The sequence below is a fragment of the Corvus moneduloides genome, chromosome 8, assembly GCF_009650955.1.
Source record: "Corvus moneduloides isolate bCorMon1 chromosome 8, bCorMon1.pri, whole genome shotgun sequence".
NCBI classification, from domain to species: Eukaryota; Metazoa; Chordata; class Aves; order Passeriformes; family Corvidae; genus Corvus; species Corvus moneduloides.
In genome coordinates, this window is record NC_045483.1 from 8,893,389 (window position 1) to 8,921,371 (window position 27,983).

General features: G+C 43.6%; 1 protein-coding gene across 26 annotated transcripts in view; it reads right to left on the reverse strand.

Annotated features, from left to right (window-relative positions):
• Positions 1-22,540, reverse strand: part of TCF7L2 (transcription factor 7 like 2) — a 173,647-nt gene extending 151,107 nt beyond the window's left edge. For all 26 annotated transcript variants that reach the window (XR_004241554.1, XM_032116325.1, XM_032116322.1 and 23 more), the window contains exons 1-3: positions 22,250-22,540; positions 21,849-21,915; positions 21,536-21,660 (exon numbers count right to left, since the gene is read on the reverse strand). Coding sequence is in view for 25 of the 26 variants with exons in the window: in XM_032116325.1 (XP_031972216.1) it covers positions 21,536-21,660; positions 21,849-21,915; positions 22,250-22,438 (381 nt within the window). In the remaining variant the exon portion in view is untranslated. The remainder of the gene's footprint in view (positions 1-21,535; positions 21,661-21,848; positions 21,916-22,249) is intronic.
• Between the last annotated feature and the right edge of the window lie 5,443 nt (positions 22,541-27,983).

Sequence of the window (27,983 nt, forward strand, 5' to 3'; positions counted from 1 at the left end):
ATGCTCAGCTGAGGAAAATGATGAGAGGGCCACCAGGGTTTTTTTTGTGGAGGATTTGGTGGGGATTTTTTTGGTTTTGTTTTCTGTGGGGGGTTTTTTTGAAGCAAGGGTTACAACAGCTCACAAAAGTCTTTGGACAACATACATTTAGCAATTCTACATTTGTTTTTTACCTCATGCTGGTATTTCAGGATAATTCTGAACACTGGGAACTGCTCCAAGTGTCTCAGGTCACTTCTGAAAGTACAGTTGGCATCAATCCCACAGGTCGTTCCCTTGGAGGGCTTCCCAGCATCTTAGGAGCACCCAATCGAAAACTCCAAAACCACACAGAGACATCAATTCCCACACAACGCCCATCATCTGGTGATTTGTGCCTGTCAAGTTCTGAAGGAAGAAACCCCAACATGCCAAACACTGAACCGGCAGAAAGAGGTCACAACATCTTCACCACATCCCCAGCGCTTGACCCCAGCACTGGGCAGGGAAGTGGTGGCAACAGACAAGGCTCTGGCAAGAAATCAGGACCCAGTTTTGCAACCATTACTCCTGCCCCACTGAAGGCTGGGGTATGGTGTAATGTCCCCAGACCACACCCTTATCACCCTTATCCACAAGGCAACAAAGCCACTCGTACCCCTGAGCAAGGCAGGCACTTATTGCACGGTGGAGGGGGCAGCAACCCTAACAGGGTGTTTATTTTTGCCAAGCTGGCACGGGAATAAGGCACACGTGTGCACGTGAGACAAGGGCAGGGGTCACAGAGAGAAAAAGTAATAATGACTTCCAGGTTTCGGAATTGCCTGGCACTCCAGAGCCGGCAGATTCCAACTCTTCCAGCTATTCACAGCCAGGAAATACCCTCTCTCTCAGTCATCGCTCAAAATAATAAATATTTATTTATAAATTGCACGCAGCCCGTTCCCGTAGCATGGGGCTGAACAGAGCAGAAATAAGGGCAATGCAACCCCTTAATTGTCAGAATATATGCAAAAGCAAACAGGGACGACAAGTTACACGCACACAAGCTCAGATAGTACCAGGAATCATCACCAGCATCCAAGAAATTATAAAGACAACTGGAAAACTCCTCAGAGTTTTAGATCTATTCTCTCTTCCAAAACACGGAGATCTTTCCCAGGTCATAATCCCTCAAAAGAGGAGACTTCCTACTCTATCACCAAGCAGGCTCAGCTCCAGCCATGGAGCACAGGTGTCAGGGTCACATCCTGGCATAAAAGGAGATGGGTGGTGATGGTGCCTTGGATGCAGCACTGGGTACAGCACAGCCAAAAGTCTATGCAGGAAGCAAGAACTGAGTGGAGCACCTAATAAGTGGTTACTTTTTTTTTAATTTAATAAGTCTCAGCTATCACTAGCAGCCAGTGCAAAGCCTCAAAGCCAAGCAGAGTAACACATCCTCAGGCTTTTGTATCCCAGCTTGTCCTGACGGCTTCCGTTGCAAATCAGTTGTCGTAGCTGGAGACTGGACTTGAGATGCTGATTAAACAAAGCTCGCTCTGCTCCTGTCTGACGCAGTGCTTCCCCGTCCAGCACCTCATTAACAGGCTCATGGATATCCATCCACTGTGACTGCTAACTCCACTGGCTGGTGAAGGGCATGCACCATGCTGGCAAGAGGCCGGATCTGAAAAAAATCCAGCTTTTCTGAGCAGTCAGAGCCCTGTCCCAGAGCAGCGTGGATCACTGTGCTGGAACCACTCTCCCGTGGCGGGTGAGCTCAGGCAGCTGGCATGGGGAGCCAGGCTGAGGTCAGGCTGCTTGGAAAGAGCAGAGGGTACTGGACCAGCCAAAGGGCCATCACAGCATTTAAGATTTGCTGGTTTGTCCCAGCAAAATCCTCAACAAACCAGCCTTGGAGTGCAGAGGGACTTGATTCGGAGACACAGAGTACATCCATATCCCTGTGCAAAGAGCCTTGGCCAAGAGCCAACCAGAGAGACCCAGCAGTCAAAGTAGGTCCTGCATTCAGGGGAAAGCAGAACACCAGAGACAAAGGCTTGTATACAATGGCCCTCTTTAAAATAATAATTGAAAAAAAAAAAAATATCCATAGGAAAATTCTCATTGGCTTCATCAAGGCCAGGATGTGACCCAAGCTTGTGGAGCCGCCCTGAGGGAAGGCAATTAGCCTCACTCAAGGGATGCCAAAAAATTTAGCAGAGCATCCATAATCACCCTGAAATGTTCTCTACTAGCAAAGCATAATGTGTTTATCATTTATTTCTCAATTAAGTGGTGCTTAAATTGACTAGGGAGTGGATTTCTACTGTATATTGATTAGCCAATAAAAATACATTCTAAAGCAAGCTGGATTACAGACAAAGAACATCCATCTCTCTGCCAAGCAAGGTGTCTTCTTGGGACAGGTTGCCCTACATTTGCTGCACCTCTCCCAGCAGTTCAGCTCTTGTGCAGAACGTTTTTTACACAATGAATGAATTCCTAAGGCTACTTGTAAAATTACTAGGCGCAGCCTTGTTAAACATTCATTTGGAGCTAAGACAATACATTAAAAATCACAAAGCGAGTGCCAAGTGCAGTGCTACCATCAAAGCTAAATAAACAGAATAGCCCATCAACGGCTTATTTCCCCAGCTAACTCCACACCATCCATCTGCACTCACTGTCTCACACAGATCAATAGAAAGGCTCATTGATTATAATTGGAACAGGAACATCACACCCTTTTCCTTCCAGGTCAAAAAGCACAGTGACTACAAGCCATTAAGTACTTTGTGGCATCACTTGATGACTGTATTTATGCCACGTACGTAGTTATGATTATTGCATGGAATAATGTTCATTTATTTCAGCAACAGTCTGACAAACTATATTTATGCTGCACCTTTGGCCTTCTTGCTTGAACTCTGCTCAGCAACATCTCTCAGCTGGGACTACTTCTAACACACAAGCCCTCCGAACTGCTTTCAAACTACCAATGTTTCTTGGATGTTGTTTTGTTTCAATGTACTACAAAAGGGCATTTTTTTTCTCTCCGCTCTTCCACCCTCCTCCTCTTTTCCTCTTGCCCCTCAAGCTGCTGGCCAAAGAAAACAAAGGATTTTAAGTTACATTTCTTGTGTGCCCTCTGTGAGCACTGCAAGTCTGAAGCGTTATAAAGGTTGGCCCAAGAAGCTGCATTTCACCACCCACCTGGGGAAGATGCCCCTCAAACCCCAGCAAAGCACACAGGAAACCTCACCACCACCTACAGTCCCTCAGGAGCTTCCAGGGGGCCTGGCTGACCACCTTGGAACGTCACTTTATAAAATGTGGCCTTAATTTCAGACATTCCCATACTGCAGTCACACGACAGCTTCCCTATCATTCCAGGCTTGCCGTGTTTTTTATGGACAGCCAGCAGCAGAAATATTAATGCTACTTCTGTATTTCAGAGAAAGAAAAAAGGTATAGACACATACTTATATTTAAAATATATATATATGCATGCACACACACGCATATAAACCCCTCTGCTGTAAACAAAAAGGCTGGTTTGTCTGAAGGTGTTATAAATGCCCTTCAGAGCTCATTTAGCCTGGGCTGCATAATCTCACCAATGAATTTGCCACTTGTAAATATTCCAAATTTATGCCAATAAAGTCTTCTCAGGAACCAGACAGCCTATATATACACACATATACACAATCCATGTATGGAGCCATTAACATCCATTTGTGGTTTGTTGTTCTTGTGAAAGATCAGCAGGGGGAAAAAGGGAAAGTCCAAACCCTGTGTCCTCAGAAAGAACACTGAGCACTCAGCAAGCTGGAAAAGTGGAAGCTCACACCCCATCCATGAAATGGGGCAGGTCCACACCACTTCTCATTTCAAAACTGAAAGCATGGCAGAGACAAGAACATCATGGAGAAGGGAGATAAATGTAGGAACTGATGTTGTGCCGTGCTCTCATAAAAGGTCTGGATATACCTACAGAGCCTTCCTTATGACTGTCATATAAACATTACACTGGGACTGTGTACAGGAGATTAAACTGGAGGAGAGGGGAGCTTCACATGTGTCATTTTACCAAAGGTTATTTTAGGATCAGCTTAGAAGCTGAGTAGTGGGTGGCAGCTGATTATATTACCAGAGGCATATCTAAATATCATGGGCCCATCAGGATCTCTCATAAAGGGTTGTGGCTGCAATGGAACTTGAGCTTGAAGGTTGGCCTGCAGAGCAGTCCCCTTCCCCAGGGCTGTGGCAATCCTCTCTGGGCATGAGCTTCCCTCAGAGCAGGACATAGACACAGCACAAGCACTTTGGCTTAAAGGCCACATTTATTCAAGGAATAATATCAAGGAACACACCCAAGACTGAAGCAGCGTTTTCCCAGCCAGGACCACTCTGCTGCCCTACGAACACTGGTGAACCACCACGAGCACACAGAATACTTGGGCACAGGGCACATCCAAGTATCACACAGACAGTCCTACATAGCCAAGCCATCACCAAGCTGTATTATCCCACCAGCCAGTACCAAGCCACAGTTCACTTGCTGCTGTGCATGGCAAGTCCCAGCAGTCAACTACCTCTGGAGTTCCAGCTGTCAGTGGATCACATTTTGATGCTACTGAAGGAGAGCTTTGGAGGAGCACAGCCCATCTTACCACAAATCCAGAAGAATGTGCGTAGCGGACTAATCTCCGCTTACATAAGAAGTGTCTGAGTTCTCCTGCATAAGCACCCACCTTCACAATCTTGAGTCAGAAACCAATGCTACCTACTCACAGAGTCATGCCCATGGCTTGAGATGGCCAAGCAATGCTGCCAGTCCTGTCTTTAAATGGCCTAATTTCAGGTGATTTAGAGGAAACCACACAGGTTATTCATATAGAGAGTGACCACTGGGCACAGCACCTAATGGTAGTGCTTGCTCTCACACGCAGACAGGTAGGCCCTCCCCTACAAAAAGTCCTCCAAAATGACTAGAAAATAATCACATACTTGATTCTCAAGTGTTGCCATGACCTCAAGTTTACAAAAAAAAAAAATCTCAATATATACTTAAATACATGTGTGTATTTACATAACTGAAATATGCGTGTGTACATCAGCATTAAAATAATATCATAAATATTGGTGTTCTATAGATTATAGATATTGATGTTATATAGATATTAACATACTATTTTAATATATAACAGATCTTAATAGTTTCCTATCAATCTCTTCCAGATTTCTGCACTAAACCCCTGGTTCATAATTAGCTCTATTTAAATATTTTCAAGGCTTATAGCATAGTTTTTTAGTACTACTTGTACAAAATCTGCAAACACTTATTGAAGCTTTTAAAGAGAGGTTTATGTTAAAAATGAACCATTACTCTGAAAAGCAGCTAATTATATCTTCATAAATTTGTAGCTGCTAAGTCACCCAAAACACTACACAAAAGTCAGCTTCATTTTAGTTCTGATGTTGTTCCCCTCCCATTTCCCACCATTCCAAGATTTTGGTACCTGTGACTACACCGATGTGCTCATTTGATTAAAACCAAGTATTTCTATTGCAATTATTGGATGAACCACTCTGTCAGGTTTTGCAGGCCCAGAAGTATAAATTAAATCTGAAATCTAGTGGGCAGTGTTCCTTCAATTGTAAAAGCACTCAAATAACACCACATGCTAACGGCTCCTCTGGCTTTGTCATCTAATAGGACATTAGGAAGCCCATTCATCACAGGGCCACATTCCCCTGGTTTTCCCCTGAACACGAGGTAGAATCAGCTGATGCTGGACCTGAGTCTTCCTCCGGATCAGAGAGAACAAGATGCCACCCAGTGCCCACCTTGCCTGCTCAAGCGTTCCCAGTAAAAGGACAAATCTTACTACAGTGGCAGAAAAAGGTTATTTAGTTGCTCAAAGGGGGCCTCCAGCGATCTCCACGGTGACCCCACCTAGCTGCTATCCGACAAACTAAACACAAGCTGCAGTGACTGTATGTAGCATGGAACGGGCTACAAACTTCCACAGCAGGTACATAATGCTGCTAACAAAGTAACAAAGAATCGGGTGCAAACAGCAGAAACTAACACAATCTATATTGGTAAACACTGAGGGAAAGGAAACCAACACCAGTTTCATCTTCTGGTAGCTCAGTGTATACACATTCATACAAAAAGAGATTTTTTTTTTTTTTTTATAATTCATTTCCTCTCTCTACTTGGATAATACGTCTTTAACTTGCTTCAGTAAAATCCACACAACTGCAAAGGCAAAGAATCACAATAACCACTAACTTACATTACCTGCCAGGAATAAGATCACCTCAACAGTTTGCAATTCAGAGGTTAATCTACTTAAAGTTTTAAGACAAATCGCTACTCATTACCCTACTGCAACTACACTCTTTGGCAGGAGAAGGTCACACCACCCACCAAAGAGAAAAATATGCGTCTCTAGTGGCTCAAACCATGGCACCTCATTGAAGGACTATTTTTAGCCACCTTCCAGACAGCCTCAAATCAGTGAGAAATATTTCTTTTCGTAACTTCAAATCAGCCTTTAATAAAGAACTCTGATTGTTTCCCCAGTATAAGCCAGGCTACCTGAGAGTGTTTGGAAGAACACTTGTCCTCCTCCGAACAGAGGTACAACCACAACCCCTTTGGTGCATAACCAAGACAGGGAACTACCAATTTCTCCCTTGGTCAAACAGTCCCACACCTGAGCCTCCCGTTGTGCTACTCAGCTGAGTTATTACTCATTGAAAAAGAACAGCAAGTAACTTCTGAACCATTTCACAGGCAACAGCCTTTTTCTGCCCTCCTACATGAACTGAAATGCCAAATACCAAACCTATTTGTAGCAGTCAGGATTAGTTCTAACAGGAGAATCTGAGAGGATAACTGAGAGGATAAACTGATCTGAACATTTATCTAATCGCTAACCATTATTCCTACTTATTAGTTTATTGTACCCCAAATGCACAGAGCACTTAAGATAATAAAGAAAGTTTGATCTGTGCCTGGAGAAACTCCCGTGAGTAGGACAGAAACTGAAATAAGATGAAACTGTCAATCTCAAGTTACAACCACTTGTGACAGCAGGGACATGGATCTTGGCTTTCATTCGGCAAGAACCTCTTTACTGGAACTACCCCAAAGAAAGATAACCCTCTGTTAGATATTCAGGAAGTTACACAAAACTGTAAATCTCTGCATCAACAGAACAGAATACCAAAAGGAGGTGTCCTAAAGGATCTAGCACTTCATGCTCCTGGCTTTACTGATGCTCTTGCCATCTCTGGAGATTTACTCTGGAGTCATGAGACAGCAGGTCACCTTTGGAAACTACACACATCTTCAGCTTTAGAGGAAAATCATCTTGGGAGTCAGACACCCCAGCTGCCTTGACTGTGCTCCTACCAAGCACAGCATGCCCACGTGAACACACACCTAATGCAACTTGCTGATTGTATCAGTACGCTGCAATTGGGGTTGGTGATTGCTGGCACCACAAACCACGGCAGTGTCCCAGCACCTCCACTGCACCTCCGTTCCATGCAAACATTCAGGTTGAGATGTGATCACTCTGAAGGCAATCAGTGTGCAAGATCATTACCAACCACCTCGTGCAGCTATACCTTGAAAAGTGACTCCATGAAAGTGGTATGAGGGTGAGGTAGGGAGGAAAGAGGAGTGTAGTGTTTATTTCCTTTCAACTTTCCATTTCATATGTGTTCAGTGTCATGTCTGAACATGTTCAGACATTTATTCCCCTCCCCATATACCCTTCCCCCAAATCCTTATCCTACAAATTTTATCTGGGATCAGAAAATTAAGCTGAATTCGTTTCTCTTTCTTATGCACAGAGTAATAAAAAGACTTTGCAATCCAAATGCTGCACTTGTGTACACCTGCGTTAACCCCATTGTCCTCAAATTATTCCCTTAACAACGGCTGTGGGTTTGCACAGGTGTAGAACAAGCCCCGTAATTGGAATTTAACAAACAATTCCAACAGCAAAGAAAAAAAAAAAAGAAAAAAAAAAGTGAGACTTCAGCTCACTCCTTGTGGCACTAGCTACCATGTTCAAGAAGGAGGAAAAAAACCAAAAAACAAAAACAAATTTCAAAGGTATTTAGGTGTGTGCAGATGCTGGCAAGTAACTCAGGAGATTTCCAAATACTGCCCATTTTCTACTTAAATCCACAAACCAGAGCAATAGCACGGAGTATAAATGAAGAAGTTGCTTCTCATTTGCACCATTTTTTCAGTATTCTCTTCAGCCTCCTTCGTGCTTCACCAAGTATTTTGCTTCCAAAATAAACTTCATAAGCTTCCTCATGGGATCACAATTTAGGCCATGATTCTACAAGCCCAAAAGCACAAACCCAGCAGGGCTGAAGACAATTCCTCAGAGGGTTGGTATGGAGGCAAGCCCAGAGCATGTGCCGGATTGGGGCTTTGCACCACCAGCTCCCAGGAAGGGAAGCACCTCCAAACCACTTCTGCACTAAGAAACAACACCAACAGAGAAGCAAAACGGGGCCAGGCAGAAAAGCAGGACTGAGGAAATGCCACACAACAAGAAGAGGACATTGGCTGCTCCGCGTTGCTGCTCCAACTAAACTCAACAGCTGCTCTTCCAGGCTGAGCTAGATTTTACACAGCTGTAAAATCAAATAAAAGCTTTCTGTTGCTGTCACAAGCTCTGGCTTGCGACCACCACTTCCAATCAGCTTCCTCCAGCCCTCTTTCTCCATGCACCAAGCCACAGCCAGGACATGGACTGTAGATGTGGTTAGGCTTTGTTGTGATGGATAACTTGGTCATAACAATCTAATGGGAAATGTTATCCAGCTGGCAAATGAACGAGATCTGTGACTTTATAGGGACAGCAATTACTCCTCAGTGATGCAGAATTACTAGAGGTCTCAAAACTGAAGAGATACCCACTACTGACAAATTACCAAACCAAGAAATTAATTACCAGCTGAGAAAATAATGGACAAGGGTTAAGACTGAAAAGCTGCGCTCAAGAGAGGTCCATCACTTGCAACAAGTACATTCTCACCAACAATTAGTCCTGGTACAATTAGTACCACACTGGTACTCTTTCAGGATGGTAGACATCACAATTGGTCTGCAAAGCATCACTGGTTGAGATAAAATAGCATCATCTAAAAATGGAGACATTTTTCAACCTGACCATGGCATTGTCCAACACACAAACCCCTCTCTATGCTCCAACACTGCATAAGCAATTCAGTATTACTTCCAGGAAAACCCATGTCTTCCAGCTCCTCTTTGCAGCTCCAAGACAACTTCTCCATCATCAGAAAGCCCTGCCATATTCACACAGCACGGTCACAGACAAGGCAACTGAACTAGGGGAGCACAAGCTGTTGAACATTAGCAGGCATTTTTGTAACTCAAACTCCAAGTCAAGTATTTTTTCCATAGCTTTTTCAGGTTAGGGCACAACCATGTGAAAACAAAGAAGTCTGCTTTTTGCTAAAACATAAGGAGATCTAGCCAACTTCTTGATCATCATCATTAAGTGGAAAATAATTGAGGGGGAAAAAAAAAATCAAACTACACAAGAACACACGATCTCTGAGCTACAATTTTCACAGCCTTGACTATTTGCTTTAACAATGTACCCATAATCAGCAGCAAGACCTTCCTTTACCCTCTGGTCCATCCATATCTTAGGAATTCAATGCAGTTGCCAGCTGATCCCAGGTCTCCAGAAGAGAAGGAGGACGGGACATACAGCACTCACAGGGTCCCAACACAACACCTGACCAGCCATGCCAGAGGTCTTCAAGGCAATGTGATACAGAGAAACACAAGACAGGGTGAAGACAGCGGCCTAAACAGCTCCTCTCTCTCTGCATTCAGATGAGGTGAATGAAGGGGAGAAACATAACACTGACAAAATGGTTAAGTAAATTAGCCAAGGTCACCAGCTCCAAACCTTACCGAAGCGGAGATCCTACATTATTTTGGGGAGAACAAATAAAAGGCAATCACAAAACCTAAATAGCTATTTGAATGGAATCGAAATTACCAACATTACACCCAGGATGATTACTTAAGAAACTCAAGGAGCTTGCTATTTTCTTTTCTTTAGAAGTAAAGGCATACAGGAAATTCAGCAGTCACATTTTCTTCCTCAGGCAAGAACACCCACACTGCTCACTCACTCATTCACTCCCATTTTTCTCTGTGCAGTATCTGCCCAAAAGGATCCCAGACCAAGTCCTCCAGACACTCCTGCATCGTGCACAAAAACAATCCTGATTTTTACAGTTTTATTTGGCTTGTTCACAAGACTCAGTCTCATGTAATCCACAGGCCTGATCCTTCTCCTAATAAGAGCAATGGCAAAACTCCAGCTGATTCAGTAGTTCTGGACAGACCTTGCAGCAGCAAGAGGATAAACTTTAAGGGCGCAAGCCTTATCCATTCACTTTTCTTGCTTCCACAAGTAATCCTTTTAAAAATAATGGGACTGCTCCTAAGATCCTAAGAATCAAACATGCAGGACTGAATAAGAGCAGAAACCGACTGAGAAATATTTGGGGTTCCCCCTCCACCAAAGCACAAGTGCATTTCCCAAAGCATCCTCTTATTCTGGTAAATCAAATGACAGCACCAAAAAAAAAAAAAAAAAAAAAAAAAAAAAAAAAAAAAAAAGCAAAATGCCTGAAAATGCTGTTGGAGGCAGGAAGAAGAAACCTAAGTTCTTCTTCTTTCAAAACAAGGACAATCAAATGATGAGTAGCTCAAAATGTGGCCACACACACACACTCCTTCATATACACATACATACACAGAGGCAGTTCATCAGAAGTGAATCGGAGAGAGAAAGATGAATTTGAACCCTTTATCCCCTGTCCTTTATAAAGGCTGCCACTCAGTAAACGGAGATTGCTCTAATTACTGTGACAATTCTGCACCCCGTTCAAACAACTTTTGTGTTCTGGACAGGTTTCTCTGCGAGTTTGAAATTCTTGGCCTGAGAACCACTCTTGTCTAAAAGAGGTTTCTCGTTGCAAACGCAGAATGCAACACTAACAAGTTGTCCCTCTTTTCAGCTCCTTTCATTCTCCTCTTTTCCAATTGCCTGATTCAGGGCTTAATGGAAACTTGTCAAGGCTTTTCTTCCCACAAACCCTGTAGAGCCCCAAGGCAATCTGTGCACAGAGCAACCACAGGAATCTCATATTGTCAATTAAAATTGAATAGACACCTGATAACCAAGTATACGTTCAAGAATAATATACATCACATGCGTATACACAGATGTACCTATGTAGCCAGTCCAATGGCCACATCCGGGCACACCAGCAGCACAGCAACTCACCACTTAGCATTTACAACCACCCAGTGACACCCAGGTTCTAGTTTTCACTTTTTCATTCCATATTTATTAAATTCAATTTCACATTTATGAAATTAAAAACAAAGTATTTTCAAGTACTGTAGTCGAGCAACAGAACACAATGGAAAATAAACTAACTACATATACCAAGCACTTGGCCTTTAATAACCCTGGGGATTGTAAAGATATTTAGCTGCTATCCAGATAAAATAAGCTCTGTGGATATTCTTTACACAGTGGCTTTGTGTGTGTGACCAATGCAGTAATTATGTTTGTGACTAGCTCCTGTAAGTACCTGGTTTTCATTTTAATTGACACAGACATGATTTAAACTACATTTTATGGTGTAATTTAAAAATTAAGAAAAATCCCATAGGAGAATGTAACAGGGATTGAAGTAAACTGAGACATTTGGCTAATAATAACAAAAAATCTCAAAGAACTTGACTTCCAGACAGACAACTATCATCTGTAACTCCTCTGAAAGGGAGAAAACCTTCTTGTAAATGTCCCATAGAAAACAAAGATAGAAACACTGATTGCCATCTTATTCTTGTGATGTGTTCATTCAAGGTCACACCTTCCCTTGGATTCTTTAATATTGGCAAACATTTATAATAGAGCAGTTTCAATAGCTGTCTGTTCAGCCTGGGCGTAGATCAATGCAGCATCTATATGCCGACTTCCAGACCCTGCCTATGCCAGACTAGTGGTCCTGGGTTTATAAATCTCTTATATCTAATTAAACCAATGTAAACCTCTTACTGTGTATGCTCCCAAACCAGTTCACTCATTTAACCGAGTTAAAATTATTCAGGTTAGGGTTTAAAACAGTTCCAAGATAACCTTTATTAAATATTAGTGTCAGTTAAAAACAGAAATCAATGTAGTGGCTTTTCTCCAGAACAGAAAAGCCTATAGTCTCAGACTTTTCCAGATCATTATTTAAGAAGTCACTGACTCCAGTGGGAGTTCAGATGTGCTCCAAGAGGTACACCTCCACCTTTTCTTGCTCCATTTTTCCCTTTCTTAAAATAGGACAATTTGTTTCTATTGTATCAACATCCAAGAATCTCTCATATTCCTCAAAAAGTCCCTTTGCAGTATTTTCAGATTGGCAATTTCTATTACTTCCCACATCCTCCTTTTGGACTATTTTTTTTGGTGTCTCAGCTGCTTCACCAGCACTAGTGAATTAAGCAGCAAAGAATGATTTTGTTGTATACAGTATATTTTATACCACAGATACTTTGGAAAGACCTACAAAGCTGTGAGAGAGGCACAATTCGAGCACATTTATACCATTCTTGGTAGCCATAGGCATGCAAATGTACTTCCCATGGATCCTAGGGCCCTAAAACCTGTTCTGCCAAGAGGGCAGAACAGTTAGGCAGGACTAACAGTGCCAATAGGAATAACAAAATGGTTAACACTGACAAGAATCAGTGTTCAGCCTGACTCCCTAGCTGAAGACCTGCAGGAGTTTGGTACCCAGAACATCTTGACCCCAAAAAAGAAACTGCCCTCCCATCTTATCCCTCCTTGCACTTCCTTCACCAAGCAACAGAAGCATTTCAAACAACATAAATCCATTCTCCACTCAAAGCCTACTTGGCTCCTATAATTTCTATCATTTTCCTGTCATCCTTTCTTCTTTGCTGAAGCCAGCAGCATATGAGTCAGACAACAATCATTAACTTTTACAACTTCCATACAAATCCACCTACTCATATTAGAAAAGCAGAATTGACATGCAACACAGCCTCGGACCAAACCCTGATTCTGCCAGGATGCTCCACACTTCTGTGGGAAAGTCAAATACTGCAGAAGCGGGAGCTCGTTCAAGAATGCACCACTGGAAATGCAACTTTACTTTTCCCCCCCAAGAGTAAAGGACTATGAAGAAGCAGCAATACATCAATATCATATTTAGTTGAGTTTGGCTTTCTCAATACCTTCATCCACTTTTGAAGAACTTGGCCATTGGTTCAAGACACATGGGGCCTGATGCAAAGCCCTTCGTTATTAATAGAAGCCTTTTTTCCACTGACTTCAATGGATCTTGGACCAAGCCCAAGGAAGACAAGATTTCACAGCAGTAAGAGTGACACACATTCTCCTCATTGAAAAAAAAAAAAAAAGAAACAATACGAAGCATTTACGATGTCAATCTCTACAGCACAGTTTTGTTTGTGTTTTGCTTTTTTAAAATAGGCTCTAGGCTGTTGGATTAGTGCACCCAAAAAGTCTCTCTGAAGCTGGAAGGAATCACAGGCAGATACAAAATGCTATGGTGAGACATATAACAATCCCAGTACCTCCCTCAACTAGGATATAGAGGCATCCTCTACCACAACATTTCTTGTAAGTTGCTGCAGCCACACTTTAAAGTATCCCAACACTATAAACTCCTCCAGTAACAGCTACAGTATTACCCATGATGAATTAATTTATATTAATATGGCTATCATGTGCATTTCCGTATGAAACCCATTGTTCTGGAACATTAATAAAAACCTCACTAAGTGAAGTAACATGGTACCCCTACACTTAGTTTAAAGATATTTAAAATAAATACATTTAGAAGAAAATTACTAATATCTTTAGTTTATCATATTTGGCAGAGCAAGCAGAAACCCAGTTATCTTCTCAGTACGTATTTATAGCATCACCTATTCCCATTCATTCTGCATTTTCTTAGAGAATCTGCTGTACCCTACATCTGCAATTCATTGACTTTACAATTTACCACATGTTGAGATGGAGAGGTCTCAGCTCCATTTGAATCACTGCACAAATATGCAAGTGATTTATCGTTTTAAAACTAAAGACTGCAGAAGAACGACTCCACTTTTCCTGAACATTACTCCTTCTGGCAGACCATGAACAATTACAGCGCGTACTAATTAAGCTCTGTAAATGTGCTGTGCCCTGCTAATGCCTACCAGGCCTCAAATTTAGTTGCATGAAGCCAAACTTCAGCCAGTGACTTAACTCATTCAGCACTGCCCTGTTGCCTGAGCGTGACCCCACAAAGAATAAGGGTCGAGGGTTTAGCCAACCTAAAACAAAGGCATGAGACTGAACAGATTTTGCCGGAAAGAATCACTGGGGAGAGATGCTGGAGGGGGTGGGAAGCATCTTGGGAATGAGAGGAACATCCTTGTTGATAACCTGTTAAAAAGGTACAATACCACACCAGCTTTGCAGTTCGGTGCTGGGGGATTCAGATCTGTCCCCGGGGGCTAATAAGTCACAGCGCTCCATTGATTAGGGAAATGCATAAAACCTTCAACAAAACTGTACAGCTATTTGTGGAAGAGCCGAATTGACAGCCCTCTCTTTTTTTTTTTTTTTTTTTAAAGTCAGGCTTTACATGGCTCTAGAAGAAAAACATATGGCCAAAGGAGCGCAGCTTTCCACCACACACATAACCCTGCCTTTTTCTTAAATTAGTCTCCAAGCACAACAGTAACCTATGGGGAACCTGAAATCAACTGCTGGAGAAATTAAAGCTAAAAGTAATACCTATGCATATTTGAGTAATCCCATGATCTTGTTAAAACACATACACCCCCAGCACAGACAAGACAGCAGCACTTCAAATCTGACTGTCCACTCCAGCAAAGCGTGTGTAATGGGGAGTGAGCCGAGAACAACGAGCTTTGCTGAGCAAAGCTTTCACTGCTTCTTCTCAGGCCCCAGACTTTTCCTGACACTTAAGAGTCAATCCCCAGATCCCAAGCTTCCCCTCCAACCATCCGTTCAAACACTGGCGTTTCCCCCCACCTCCCCAAGTTTCTACAATTTCTCCTCACGCTCCAACATCCCTCCTTTGTCCTCCAATTACTCTCCAGTGGCCCCCTGCTCTCGCAGTGCCTCCCCCCAGTTAACCCCTCCCAAAACACCACCCTGCGCACATCCCCCCCGCTCCCGTCCACACGGACCTACACATCCATCCCACATTGTCCCTTCCAGCAGGACACAGGCTTTCTCCCCTAAAAACTGCCTCTAACCTCAACATCTTCATTCATTCAGCGCATGTTTTCCCTTAACGTGGGCTTTTGCCGCTTTCTAAGAGACCCTGTTTTATACACACAAACCAGTCTAATATACGTATTTCCAAGCATCCTCCTTCTGCATAAAACCTGAGGCAGTTTTTTCTCTCATCCCCAGCTCAGCGGTATGTGAGAAAATTAAAGGACATTTCCAGGTGTCATCTGTCTTTAAATGTTTGCTTGTGTCGGTATCTAGGAAATACTGCACAATACAGCTGTAAAGGACACAAGCTCTGCTAAACTTCCCTCCTTCAGCCTGGCTGCGTCACCCTCTGCCCAGCCTCTACAGCACCACAAGCGTTAATTATAAACTTTGGAGCCTATGTAGAAAAAAAAAAGCACAAACATAAACCAGTAGTTGGGAGGAGCAGCAGAAATATTCTTTGCTTTTAGGTGGGGAGAGAAAGGATTTCCATATCTCCCCCACACACCCCCAGCACCACACTTCATCTCTCATTGCTTATAATTAGTGAAAGAAATTTGACCCACTGCCAGTGTCTGTGGACCTTGGATATTATAAGGCCAGCGTGGCGTCAAATATCTTAACATTCATAAGTGTTATAGGCTGTAAATAAACCCCGTGGATTTATGACCCTGCGGTGCTTGCCAGCAAACGACTGTGGCACATTTCTTTCAGCAGACCTGTCGAGGTGCAAGTTTGCCTTTGGTTGTAAAATTAACCATTTCCTTCACAAATGTGCCCAATTAAAAGTCAAAGTTTTAAGGCTTACTTACATATTTGCCAGGACATGGGACTGAGGAGACGCCCAAGGAACACAGCTTTAAACTTCCCCCCCAAACCTCACAAGTCCCTCCAAAGCAAAACTTCTCACAACAGCCCCAATGTGCAAGGAAAGTGTCTGATTTCACCAAAAAGTCCTGGAAAAAAACCCAAACTGACAACCCAACCGCTGTTATATTTATACGTGCCTATCGCCAGCCCTCATTTTTGGCTGCTCTGAGGCTGGGGGGAGCAGGCGTCTCCCCCCGGGCTGTGCCTGGAGAAGGATCTCCTCCCTTCCCCCAGGATAATGTCATCTGCTTCCTGTGGAGGAGAGCATTTGCTAAATCCAGGTTGTCTCATGCTTAACTGCCAATAATCCAACTTCCACATAACTCCCAGACAGCTGGGAAAAGGTCCTTAGAGTTTTTAGTCATGGTACAGAAACACACGTCCACACAAAAAATCTGCAGCTGTCCTTTTTCTCTACAGCACATTTTTTATCTGATTTTGGGGCCCACTCATGAAAGTCTTGACAAATTTAAAACATTTTTACCTACATTCTGGTTTACAAGCGCCAGTGAAAGCTGCAACATACTCCTTCCTCCCCTCCATCTTCAGCTGACAAACCAGCACATACTTGCTTGAACAAAAAATGAAGGGGAAGAAGGGAAAAAATAAACCACACCACCCCACTCAACATCCTCAGTCCTTGTATGAATGCATTCAAAAAACGTGGAAAGGCATCTACTGTAGTTATTTTTCAGTACAGATCAGCCAGTGGTGCACCTATTAAAACTGTTCGATTTCCAAAGCAAATATTATTTTTAATGAAGTGCAGTCCTGCAATTATCCTGTACACTCAAGTAACAGTACTGCATTATATTGTTTTGCAAGGTCCCAGAAACATGAAACTTTTCTCTAACTAATTTTCATAGCCCCCTGAAGAGAAACTGATGGAGTAAGCAATGCAGCATTTGCTCCAGAATAAAATCTTATCAAGGGGGAAAAAAAAGAAAAAGAAGGAAAAAAAGAAGGAAAAAAAAAAAGAAAAAAGCATAGAATTAAAAATAAATCAGCTTCTTTACTGAAAATAAGTTAACAAACAGTCTGCCAGCCACCGTATACCAGCTATGCTAATTCTATAGCAGAGTGATTCAGCAATCTACCTAATTAAGCACGAGGAAAGTTTCTTTATGGAGGTTCCATTTGATTTACACCACAGGATCATCAGTTCTTATTTAACAGCTTGTTTTTACTCAAGTCCAGAAACTTTATTAAAAGCATGTCCATTCATTTTTTTTTAACAAAGCAAATAATTCACTCTCTGCTGAATAGCTCTGTATCATAAAGTACCAAAGTGCTGACATATTAAGTTGTATCTACATTATTAAACTAGTTGGTGGACATTAATACTTTAATCCATACTGCAGACATTAAACCTCAACCATAAAGATTAGTAAAGAATTAATATTGTCACATCGAGACTGAAACCTTAACACTCCAGCCATAAATATTTCTGAAAGAGATGAAAAACAATTAGCATAAATACCAAAGAAGGGCAAGAACACCTGTTCTTTTTCAGGGCGATAAGCATTTTATTGTTCTCTATTTAAAATGTAATGACCTGTGTAATTACAGTAATATTACATTGTATTGCAAGGGCTTGGAATGTCACACTTTGAAAAGTGTTGTCAAAACAATTGGAGGGAGGGAAAAAAAAGGACCACCATTAACCCTTCACACCCCAGGGTCTACAGCTTTTTTATTAGGAAGGATTATGTTGTTTGATTCAGTAGATAAAGGAAAACATCAATTTTTCAAGGCAATTAATAAAAAGTGTTTCTTCCTAAACATAAAAATTGAGGCTATGGGGCTGCTTTCCACCAGAGCTATTCCCAACTCCCAAACTTCAGGGCCAAACGCAAGCTTACCCCTACAGTCTCACTCAGCCAGCAACAACTTGGGGGATAGGAAGATACAACAGCACCAGTAAAAATAAGAGCATCTGCCAGCAGGGTTTTCTCAAATCACAATACATCTATTTGCTTACCAAAAGCATTAACCAAGCTCCAAATCTAAGCTAAAAATCAGGTACACCACTTCAATGTTTTCCAGCTCCGAAAGGAAAACAGTCTCCTTTACTATCCATAACATGCAGCTATCCCAGTCCCTCCGCAAGTGCAGGGATGGAACTGGTGCTCTCAGATGCATCACTTCATTACTATTTGACTAGACCTCTACTTAATAACATCTATTCTCATAAGCAAGCCACAGTATTCTATCAATAGCAAAATCAGCATGCAAAAAATCTTTGATTTTTTTTAAAAAAATTATTCCTATCAATCTTGATAAAGAGTTCACAGTATTTAAAGCATTATCCTTGAGAAAAGATTATTCCCCATAAGCAGATTTTATGATACTTCATAATTCTTCACATTCCTTAAGCAGTAAAGGAGAAATTGCTGCCCACAAGTTTGCTCTTGAACAGACAATTACAGGTACATTTAAAAAACACAACAATCCCACTACATCCACAAATAAAGCAACAAAAAAAAAAAAAATCCAGGAAAAAAACCACAACAAAAAGACCACACCCACAGACTTTTAAGATTGTACAACAGTAAAAGAAAAAAAAAAGCCAATTTTGCTACGTATCTGCATCACCTCTTTACCTTGCATGCTCTGACACTCAACAAATATGGCTCCAGGAAAAACTACATAAATAAAAATAAAATTCGTAATTATGCAGAACCATCTATACCTTTCCAACGTGTATTTAAAAATAAAATAAAATCAAACAGAAGAGAGAAAGATCTAGTTCATCTGGAATTGAAAGCTGGTACAGCAGAGAACTAGAATCCACCTAAAAATAGTGTGTGACAGACAACAGCTATCCCGCTGAATCTTTATAGTATTCTGTTCTCAGGCCTAAATAAACAACTTTAATTTTTCCTGGCTATAATTAAGTGGCAGGCAAACAAACAAGCATACAGAATGTGAAAGAATAAGGTTAAGAAGATAGGAGAAGGTTGCTGGAGCCTGGATGTGGAAATAAGAAAATTGCCTATTGAGTGTGGAAATATCCTTTCAGAACTCATCTGATAACACAAGCAGGCCACCTGCTATACCAACAATAAACCAACCTGTAAGCTTTTGTACAGCACCTTTAATTCACACGAAACCAACATTCCTATGGAGGCCTTTTTTAACTGTGGGGGAGCAAGGGGAGGAATGCTCCAGGAGAGCTAACTGCTGAAGGATCCTATCCCCACATGCTAAGGGAAAAGGGATCTGTAATAAAGGTAATGAGGAAAAAAGAACTGTAGCTGTTGTAAGAAAAATGCTTTAAGAAAAAGGCAGCAGAGGTGTGCTTCCTATTAGTCTGCACTTGGAATAGTGGAATGCATTGAAGGTAAAAAACGAGGAAAAAAAAAAAAAATACAAAGCTTCACAATTCACAACAAAGTGATTTGGAACAAAGATTGTTTTGCCATCTGGATTCTGGTACTTATGGAATTTGGAATTTATCACCATCATTCATATACATGTGGGTGACCATATTCAAAAGAAAAAATATAATGCATTCAGCCCCTGAATTCCCCTCCCCATCATTACAATTGCAAACTGCAGTCACCCCTCTGCTACTGTCCCAGAAATTAACTCCTCGTAAAAAGACCCTCAGAAGCCTCCAAAATAAAACCCTGCCACAGCCCTAAATATACCCAAAGTCAGAAAACCTTCCTCACAACCTCTCTGTCACTCTACATTTACTAATCTGTGTCTACTGACGTTTTACTAAGTGAAAACAAGACTGACCCGATGTTTAATATTTTAATGCTTTAAAACACTTGTAGATCTGATATACTGAAGTTGTCCAAGCCATCAGTCATTAGTACGGCTTCAATATCTACCCAACAGTAGATCTATTATTGTAAATCGCTATCTCGTGTTACCACAAGGAAAAAAAAAGTGTATAAACATACATGGTGATGGTGGGAACGCTTCAGATTCAGAAACACCCAGAAGAAACAAAACAGCAACGCTAAAGCCATCGGTAGGAATAAGTAGTGTTTGGAAGTCCCAGTGGATTTAACCGTTCAAAAATGAAAAAAATTTTAAACTCTTTAAAAGAGGAAAGAAAAGGAGACACTTGAGAAATCTGATGTCAGAGCAGAGCACACCGTGGGTGACACTACGAGCGGGAAAACAGCTGGGACTACAAACCCACCAGCAGACCCCAAAGTTTCCAGGGATCTGGGGTAAACCTCGCTCTAGCTGCAGGCACACGCAGACCTGCACCCCGCGCCAGTGAACCCCGAGTTAGGGGTGGGAAGAAAAAAAAAAAAAAAAAAGGCAAAAAAAACCAACAACAAAAAACCGGACGCTTTCAGCAGATTGTTTTCCTGCCAGCATACTTCCAAGAGGAATTTTGCTCGACTTGTCTGATTATTTTTTGCGCTGCTGTTGTTGTTGCCAGAGCCAAGCGAGGCGAGTTGTTTCCGGACTCAACCCTGTGCCCTGAGCGCGGCTCCCCCCGCTCCGCACCGGGACGGAGCCGCTCCCCGGGCACGGCCCCGCTCCCGCCGGGCAGGGCAGCGGCGCTCGGCCCCCGCACGCCGCGGGGCGCGGATCGGGCCGGCCGGACCGGGCTGAGCCCGGGCACAACTCACGGCACCCACGGCCCGAAGGGGCACAATGAAATCGCCGTTCCCGCAGGCCGGGGCGGGCGAGGGCAGGAGAGGGTTAAGGGGGAGGAAAGGGGAGGGGGAGCCGGCCCAGCCGCCACGGAGGAGGGCAGGAGGCGACGGATCACCATGGAAAACGAGGAGTTTGGAGGAGCGGATCGCATGCTCAGCCGGGAAAAAATAGCCCCCCTCCCCAAGGAAGGGGAGAGGGGATGAGAGCGAAGGAAAAAGGGGGAGGGGAAAAAAACCCCCAAACTTCTAGGGCTTTTTAAAATTTGTTTCCAGTTTTGTTTTGAGGCCGAAATAGGTGTTGTTTGGAATTTGTTTGCTTTGTTTTTCTTCCCTACCGCCCCCCCCCCCCCCCCGCCCCGCAGAGGAGGTTACGAGGGCTCCAAAAACACTGCCCACAAAACTGAAAGTAAAAAAAAAAAAAAAAAAAAAACAAAAAAAGAATAACAAAGAAGAAAAAGACAAAAAAGAAATAAAAGGGAAATTAAAAAAAAAAAAAGAAAAAGGAATATGGCGAAGCGTAAACAAACCCCCTCCCGCCGCGGCCCGCGGAGTTTGGAAAGTTTGCGGCGCGGGGGAGGGGGCGGCGGCAGGGCCGGGGCGAGCGGGGCACCGGGAGCGCGGCGGCGGCGGGAGCCGGGCAAGGAGCGGGGGGGGGGGGGGAGAGGGAAGAGAGGGGGGGAAAAAAAAGGCACTTACCGTTCTCGCCGTCGGAGAGAGCGATCCATTGGGCAAATACGGGCTGCTGAGGTCGGGGATCATTATAAAGGGATAACCCGGGTATGGTGGGCCCTTAAACAACCCTCCATCTTGCCTCTTCGCAGCTAACATGGCGGGGAGACACGAGCGGGAGCGGGGAAGGAAGGGGGCAACAGGGGGAAGAGAAGGGAGGAGAGGGGGGGAAGGAAAAGTTTTTTAGCAAGTATCCCCAAAAGAGGAGCCGGGCGCCCGGCGGAGGGGCGGCGGTGCGGTGCGGGGCGGGCGGCGGTACCGGCCGGGCCCGCGTACTCACCTTCCTCTAAACTTTCCCGGGATTTATCTCTGAAAGTTTCGGACCGAGGCGGGGGTCGCCGCTCCGCCTGGGAGCGAGCCGGGGGTCGGCGTGGGGCAGTTGGGGAAGGGGGTGGTTGGGGTGGGGAGGGTGGTTTTTTGGGGGGGTGGGGGGGAAGAAGGGAGGAGAGGAGGAATGAAAGGCGAAAAAGAAGGGAAAGGTGCGGGGAGAAGGTGGAAGGAGAAACAAACAGAACAAAACAGAAGGCATCGTTACAAGTTGGTGCCGCGGAGAAAGTTGGGCGCCGGCGGGAGCGGGACCCGGCACGGCGCCCCCGGCCCCGGCGCGGCCCCGGGCACAGCGCGGCCCCCGCCCGCCCGCCCGCCGCCCCGAAACGGCCCCGCGGGGGGCTTCCCCCGTACCTCCGAGTCTGAGGAGCTGTTTTGATTCGTTTCTGATTCATTGACGAGAGACGACTTGACATCAGCTAAATCCCTCTCCGCCGAGGAGTTCTCGGAGATCTTCTCCTCCTGCTCCCCTTCGTCTTTGAAAGAGATCAGTTCATCGTTGGCGCCCAGGTCGTCCCCTCCACCGCCGTTCAGCTGCGGCATTTTCCTCCTGCTTCACCCCACCAGCAGCAATTTTGCAAAAAGGGGAAGGGGAAAAACAAAAGAAAAAAAAAAAAAAAAGGAGGGGAATGGGGGGGAAAAAGGAAAAAGAAGAGGGGAGGGGGGGGGGAAAGTTTGCACCAAAAAAAGAAGAGTCCAAGGTGAAAGTTTCTTTTTTTCCCCTTCTCTTTCCTCCTGGGGAGGGGAAAAGAGGGAGGAGGAGGGGAGGGAAATGTCTCTTCTTTGCTCCTTTGCACCAGTGACTTTAGGCTTCTTCCTTTCCTTCTTCGGGATTTTCTCTTTCTTTCTTCCCGGGAGCTGCTCGGCGTGCACTGCGCGCACACGCACACCCGCGCACGCACTCGCGGAAAAATTAATAATAATAAAAAATATATAAACCGTGGGGAGGGGGGAGCAACGGGGGGGGGGGGGGGTGAAAAAAAAAAATGCAACAAACCAAGCCCAGAAGTCAGCTGTGACGGGGGGGCAGTCGCCGCGGATATGGGGAGCCTGTGCCGCTCGGGTTTGAGTGAGTTGAAGTTGGACTGAGAGCTTTTCAGTTCAAAGGCGGCGCTGATTGACAGATAGAAAAAGGGGGATCGAAATCCGGAGGAACGGAGAAGTCTGGGATCCGGGATTATTGACAGGGAGCGAGAAACACACCAGGCACTTAATGAGATGCAGGAGAGGGCGGGGGCTCCCCGGTGACGTCTGCATAAATAAACAGGTCTGGGGCGCGGGAGGGGGAGGAGGAGGAGGGTGGGGGAAGTAGGAAACTAACAATGATCCTTTTTGGCATGGGAGCAGGAGCGCGAGGGGAGGGCGGCGGGGGCGGGGGCGCCGCTGGGGGGCCCGGGACGCAAAAGGAGTGGGGGGGGGGGGGGGGGGAGATTGGCAAAAAAAAAAAAAAAAAATTAAAAATTTGTGCGCCGCAGCTCAGAGCTGTGGGACGGGGGGAGCGAAGGGAAAAGGACTCTCGAACGGGTGTCCCTGACTCCGCGCTCCGGGAGCGCCAACTTTTACATTCTGGACGTTAATAAATGTATCATCCCCCCGCAGCCCGGGTTCTCCTGAAGGATGTGCGTGTCCCCTTATTATTTGGGCACATGTGACGGCAGGGTGGTGCGGTGGGTGCTTTTTTTAAACCGTTAACATTTTTCGTGCCACTCGTCGGAGGTAAGAAACTCCAATCATAATAAACACTAGAATATAGTAAAAGCCTTTTTTTTTTTTTTTTTTTTTCCAGCAGCACTTGCTCCTTGCATTTATTATAGTTATAACACGCAGGATGAAAATGTGTGAGATCACTCGCTGAAGATCAGATATTTCCAAATTATCTTATAGTAAGGCATAATGTTTTCTGGTCCTTGATGTAAAAAAAAAAAAAAAAAAAAAGAGAGAGAGAGGAGGAAAAGGAATGTGACTGCTAAGAAGTTAATTAGCATGGCAGGACGGAGAATCAAGGACTCCCAGACTTCAGAAGTGAAAAGTTGTGGTGGCGTAAACATCACGCCGCTGGGGGGAATCAAAGTGAAGGGGGGTCCGGGGTTCGGCCGCGGGGTCCCCGCGGGGCGCGGAGCCCGGGCCGGGGGCTGCCCGGTCCGGCCGGGGCTGCGGGAGGCACCGGCCGGGGCTCCGCCTGCACGGCAACAAAATGGGGAGCGGAGTCATGCGGGTGCAAGAAATGGCATCTGTTCCCCGAATCTAATGTGGCGAGGGGAAGGGGAAAACAAATTGATCTTCCAGCAGTGACAAATTGTAACAATGGACGAGTCAATTGGAAACTTTAACATGGGCAAGGAACAAAAGAAGGGGAGTGGGGAGGGGGGCGGGGGGAGACAGTAATTTCAATGGGAATTAGTAAATTGCCTAATGGAAATGGTGTTTGAAAGCAAGGGACAGGCTGTACTAAATAATCCAAACATTCCTCCAGAAATCTAACCTGCTGCTCATGCTAAGGGTCATTCAGCACATAGGGTTTCCAAAACAAAGCCAATTTGTCATGCAATATTTAGAGAGTTTGGGGATTTCAGCTAAACTGTCTTCTATAAAAAGAATAATAAAAATAATAATACAGAGATCGACAAGGCTAACACGAATTCTCAGGCATTAAAAAGTTCACATAGAAATTTGCATACTAAAGGGAAAGATGCAGACAAAATAGAAATAAAAAAATCACTGCAACTTACAACTTTAATATTAATCAGTAAAGCTGAAGTAGACTGAAAGGAAGCATGAAAAGAAGTAAAACAAATGTGTACATTTAATCAGACAGGATTGCATAGGACACAAAGAACAGGGCTAATTAGTCTCAGCAGGTAGGGACTAACCTTCAGACTTCATAAATAAATAAGTCTGTGAACAATGTCTAAGTGGGAATATGGAGACAGAAAAGGGATTATTTTAAGATACCAAGTAAAAACATGACTAATGAAATACTTCACTGTTAACTCAATGCACAAATGCATTGAACAGTTTCTTTTTCCACTGGTCTTTTGACTAACTTGCTTTTTACTTTCAGAAATTGTGCTAAATAACTGTATGTGGGCATTCAGACTCCCCATTTGCCCCTGATTATGTACTTACTGTCTTTGCAAACTAGTGACTTGCAGAGTGACACCTTAACAAATATTCTCCATTTCTGTTTGCTTTTTGATTTTTAAATGCCTTTATATCCCAGAACAATATGAGATTAGAAATACAAATGTGACAGACTCCTATTTATTTTGCAGGGCCATGTGTTATAATTTGATCCAAATGAACAAAAACAGTTGCACAGTTTTGTTTTGTTTTTCTAAGATCTTTTTACAATCTGCTATGGATTTTTCTTTAAACAAGCATGCTTTTGCTTCAGTTCCAGTGTAGTTGCTGACTACTTAGTAAGCACCATCAAAAGCTAGTGTGCAGGACAGAGCCAGTTGTTGCCCAAAGCTGGTTGAGAAGAAGGGCCTGATTCTGTGGAGAGTCACGTGTGAGTCACATCACTGACAGACAATTTGGGAGGGTGATGACACACCTGGGCTACTCGTGCAACCATTTACTCACACGTCTAAATGCTGCTAGAAGGGAGCTCAGTGCTGTTTGCCCCAATGCCAGCTGGTGGTCCTGGGTATGGAAGACGACTCTGGAAGGTTGAGGGACTGTGCCTCAGCTGTGGAAGGTGTTTCCTGGGCACATTTTTGCAGCCGGGGTTTTACCCCCATGGTGGACTCAGAGGAGTCCCGTGAAGGGCCAGGAAAATGCTTTCTAGTTTTCTTCAAGTTCTTCCTATTGTAAACTTCCAGGGGTTTGTTTTCAAACTTCAGCTTAGAGCTAGTGTGGTTGCGAAGTCCAAGGATTGTCGATAATTACTAAACCAACACGGTTTAATTAAGGTAGTACAAGGCACTTTGGATAGCTTGTGCATCTGATTTGTATCATTTCCCCTTATGTAACAATTTGTTTCACAGTCAGGGAAGTGAGAGCTCTCCAGGCATCAATAGCACCTGTTGAGGAGTAGGTTCTCAGGTGATACCTTGGATTAAAAAAAAAAGTATAGTATAGATGAAAGAAACACAATATTAAAAAAAAAAAAAAAAAATCAAGCCACTCCATGGCATGAAACATGATTTACTGTTTGAATACTTGATTTTAGGTGACAGCTGGAGAGACAAAGCCAGGTACTCCACGTTCAAGAGATGTTGGCTTCCTTGCCAAAACTGACCTCTAGCACAGATGAAGAAGTCGAAGTGCCTTTCTCCAAGCTTTTGTAACCCTGACCACTTTGTACAATATACCAAATGCTGAGCTATGGGGTTTGGTGACCAACAATGGTGTCACCATTTTACACTTTGGCCCAACAGTTTGGTCCCGAGAATCCTGCAGTAGAACAGCAGCAGCAAAAAAAAGCTGTGGCCATGTGAGATTCACCTCACAGCTCACATTGCAATGAACTGAAGAGGGAAGAGGTTGACCAGGGCAGCCAAGGAAATTTATTGTTTTATGAAAAATGTTTTGGAATTTTTAATGTCTCACCAAAGGCCCACGCCTTTATGGGGGAAATATGGCCTGCTAAATGCCAGCTGGATCTCCTGGCTAATGTTTACATATTTGGGGTGAGTCATCTGTTTTCATGGTCTTCTCCAAGAGGTCCCAGTGTAGGTTGCAATGTATAAAATTCAAATTATTTATTTTGGAAAGATAAAAGGATTTTGGTTGACCAGGCTGGGATTTGAGTCTACAGCTCAAAGGAATCTGCATGTTTACAAATAAACTTGAATCATTAAATCTGCTCTGAATGTAAAAAAAAAAAAAAAATCAATATTGAAAAGGTTCCAATAACTGGAAGCAAACACATCTGCCTAGAGTCTTACCAGTACTGGCTCTTCCAGAGTTAGCAAAGAGGGGAAATTTTTTCTAGGGCAGACGAGATGACAGCATGAAAACACAGAAACCCTGGCTCCTGTCTGCAGTCATTTGCATTGACTGAAACAAGTGAAACACGTGAAAATTCAAGAAACCTATCAAACAGGAAAATATCAACAAACAACCAGATCATGCTGCTTCTGCCAGATTTCTCTGTGCCTTTAGATGTCACACATACTGACCAGGTCACTGTGTGTTATTTGAGCAAGGAGGACTTTCTATCTGCACTTGATGGAGAAACAGTGGAAAATTAGTTCCGAAAAACTGCAGGCATTGTTTTTCAAGCTTGTAACACAGCCTAATGTCTCTCAATCCATGCTCTGCTTCCCAAGTCATGGCTATTGCTCAGTAGGAACATCCCTCCCTTTTAGCACCTAAACCACAGCTGTACCACTTGCTTTTGTTAGAGATAATTCTGTCAAATAATAAAATCGTTAATGGGTAGAAATATGCATTCATGCAGGGATTATTCACACTTTATCATGAGGTGATATCAAGCACTATAGGAGTGAATGACTAGAAATGGGCTTCTGAAATACAGAGCCCTCCATAAATATACCATTTTTATTGACAACCCATCTTTTAACCCTAATAGTAATGGAAGAAATCCAATAAATGAAACATTTACTGCATAACTTGCCTTATTTTCGGGTGGTGTCTGATTCTTTTCTAGCTGTCTCTAGAAGATGTTTTTAGCCTAATTTGCTCCCTAGAAATTTCACTCACCAGAGTTATACATCTATGACGTTTTATTGCCTGAAGCCAAGTCTGAATAAGAACTTTCTTAAGATATGCTTATCCTAATGTCAGTCTACAAGAACTGGGCTGCTTTAGTTTGATTTATTTGTGCAGTGGAGATATATGTGCACCTATAGAGCAGGCCATGGCCTCAGACTATATCTAATATCCCAAACACAAACAAATAAGTGAAACCAGCAAGTTTAGCCGTGGTTAGTTACAAGTAGACACTTTTAAACTAATCACCTTAGATTTGTATTTATATATCTCTGTTTTCCAAAACAGCCAAAGCACAGACCATTGCAAAACACTCTCATTTCTCAGGAAGGGACTTGAGTGTAGGTGCCTATAATGTCTATATTTGGTCACAGGCACACACCAAGCACTAGCCAGATGCAGTGTGCTC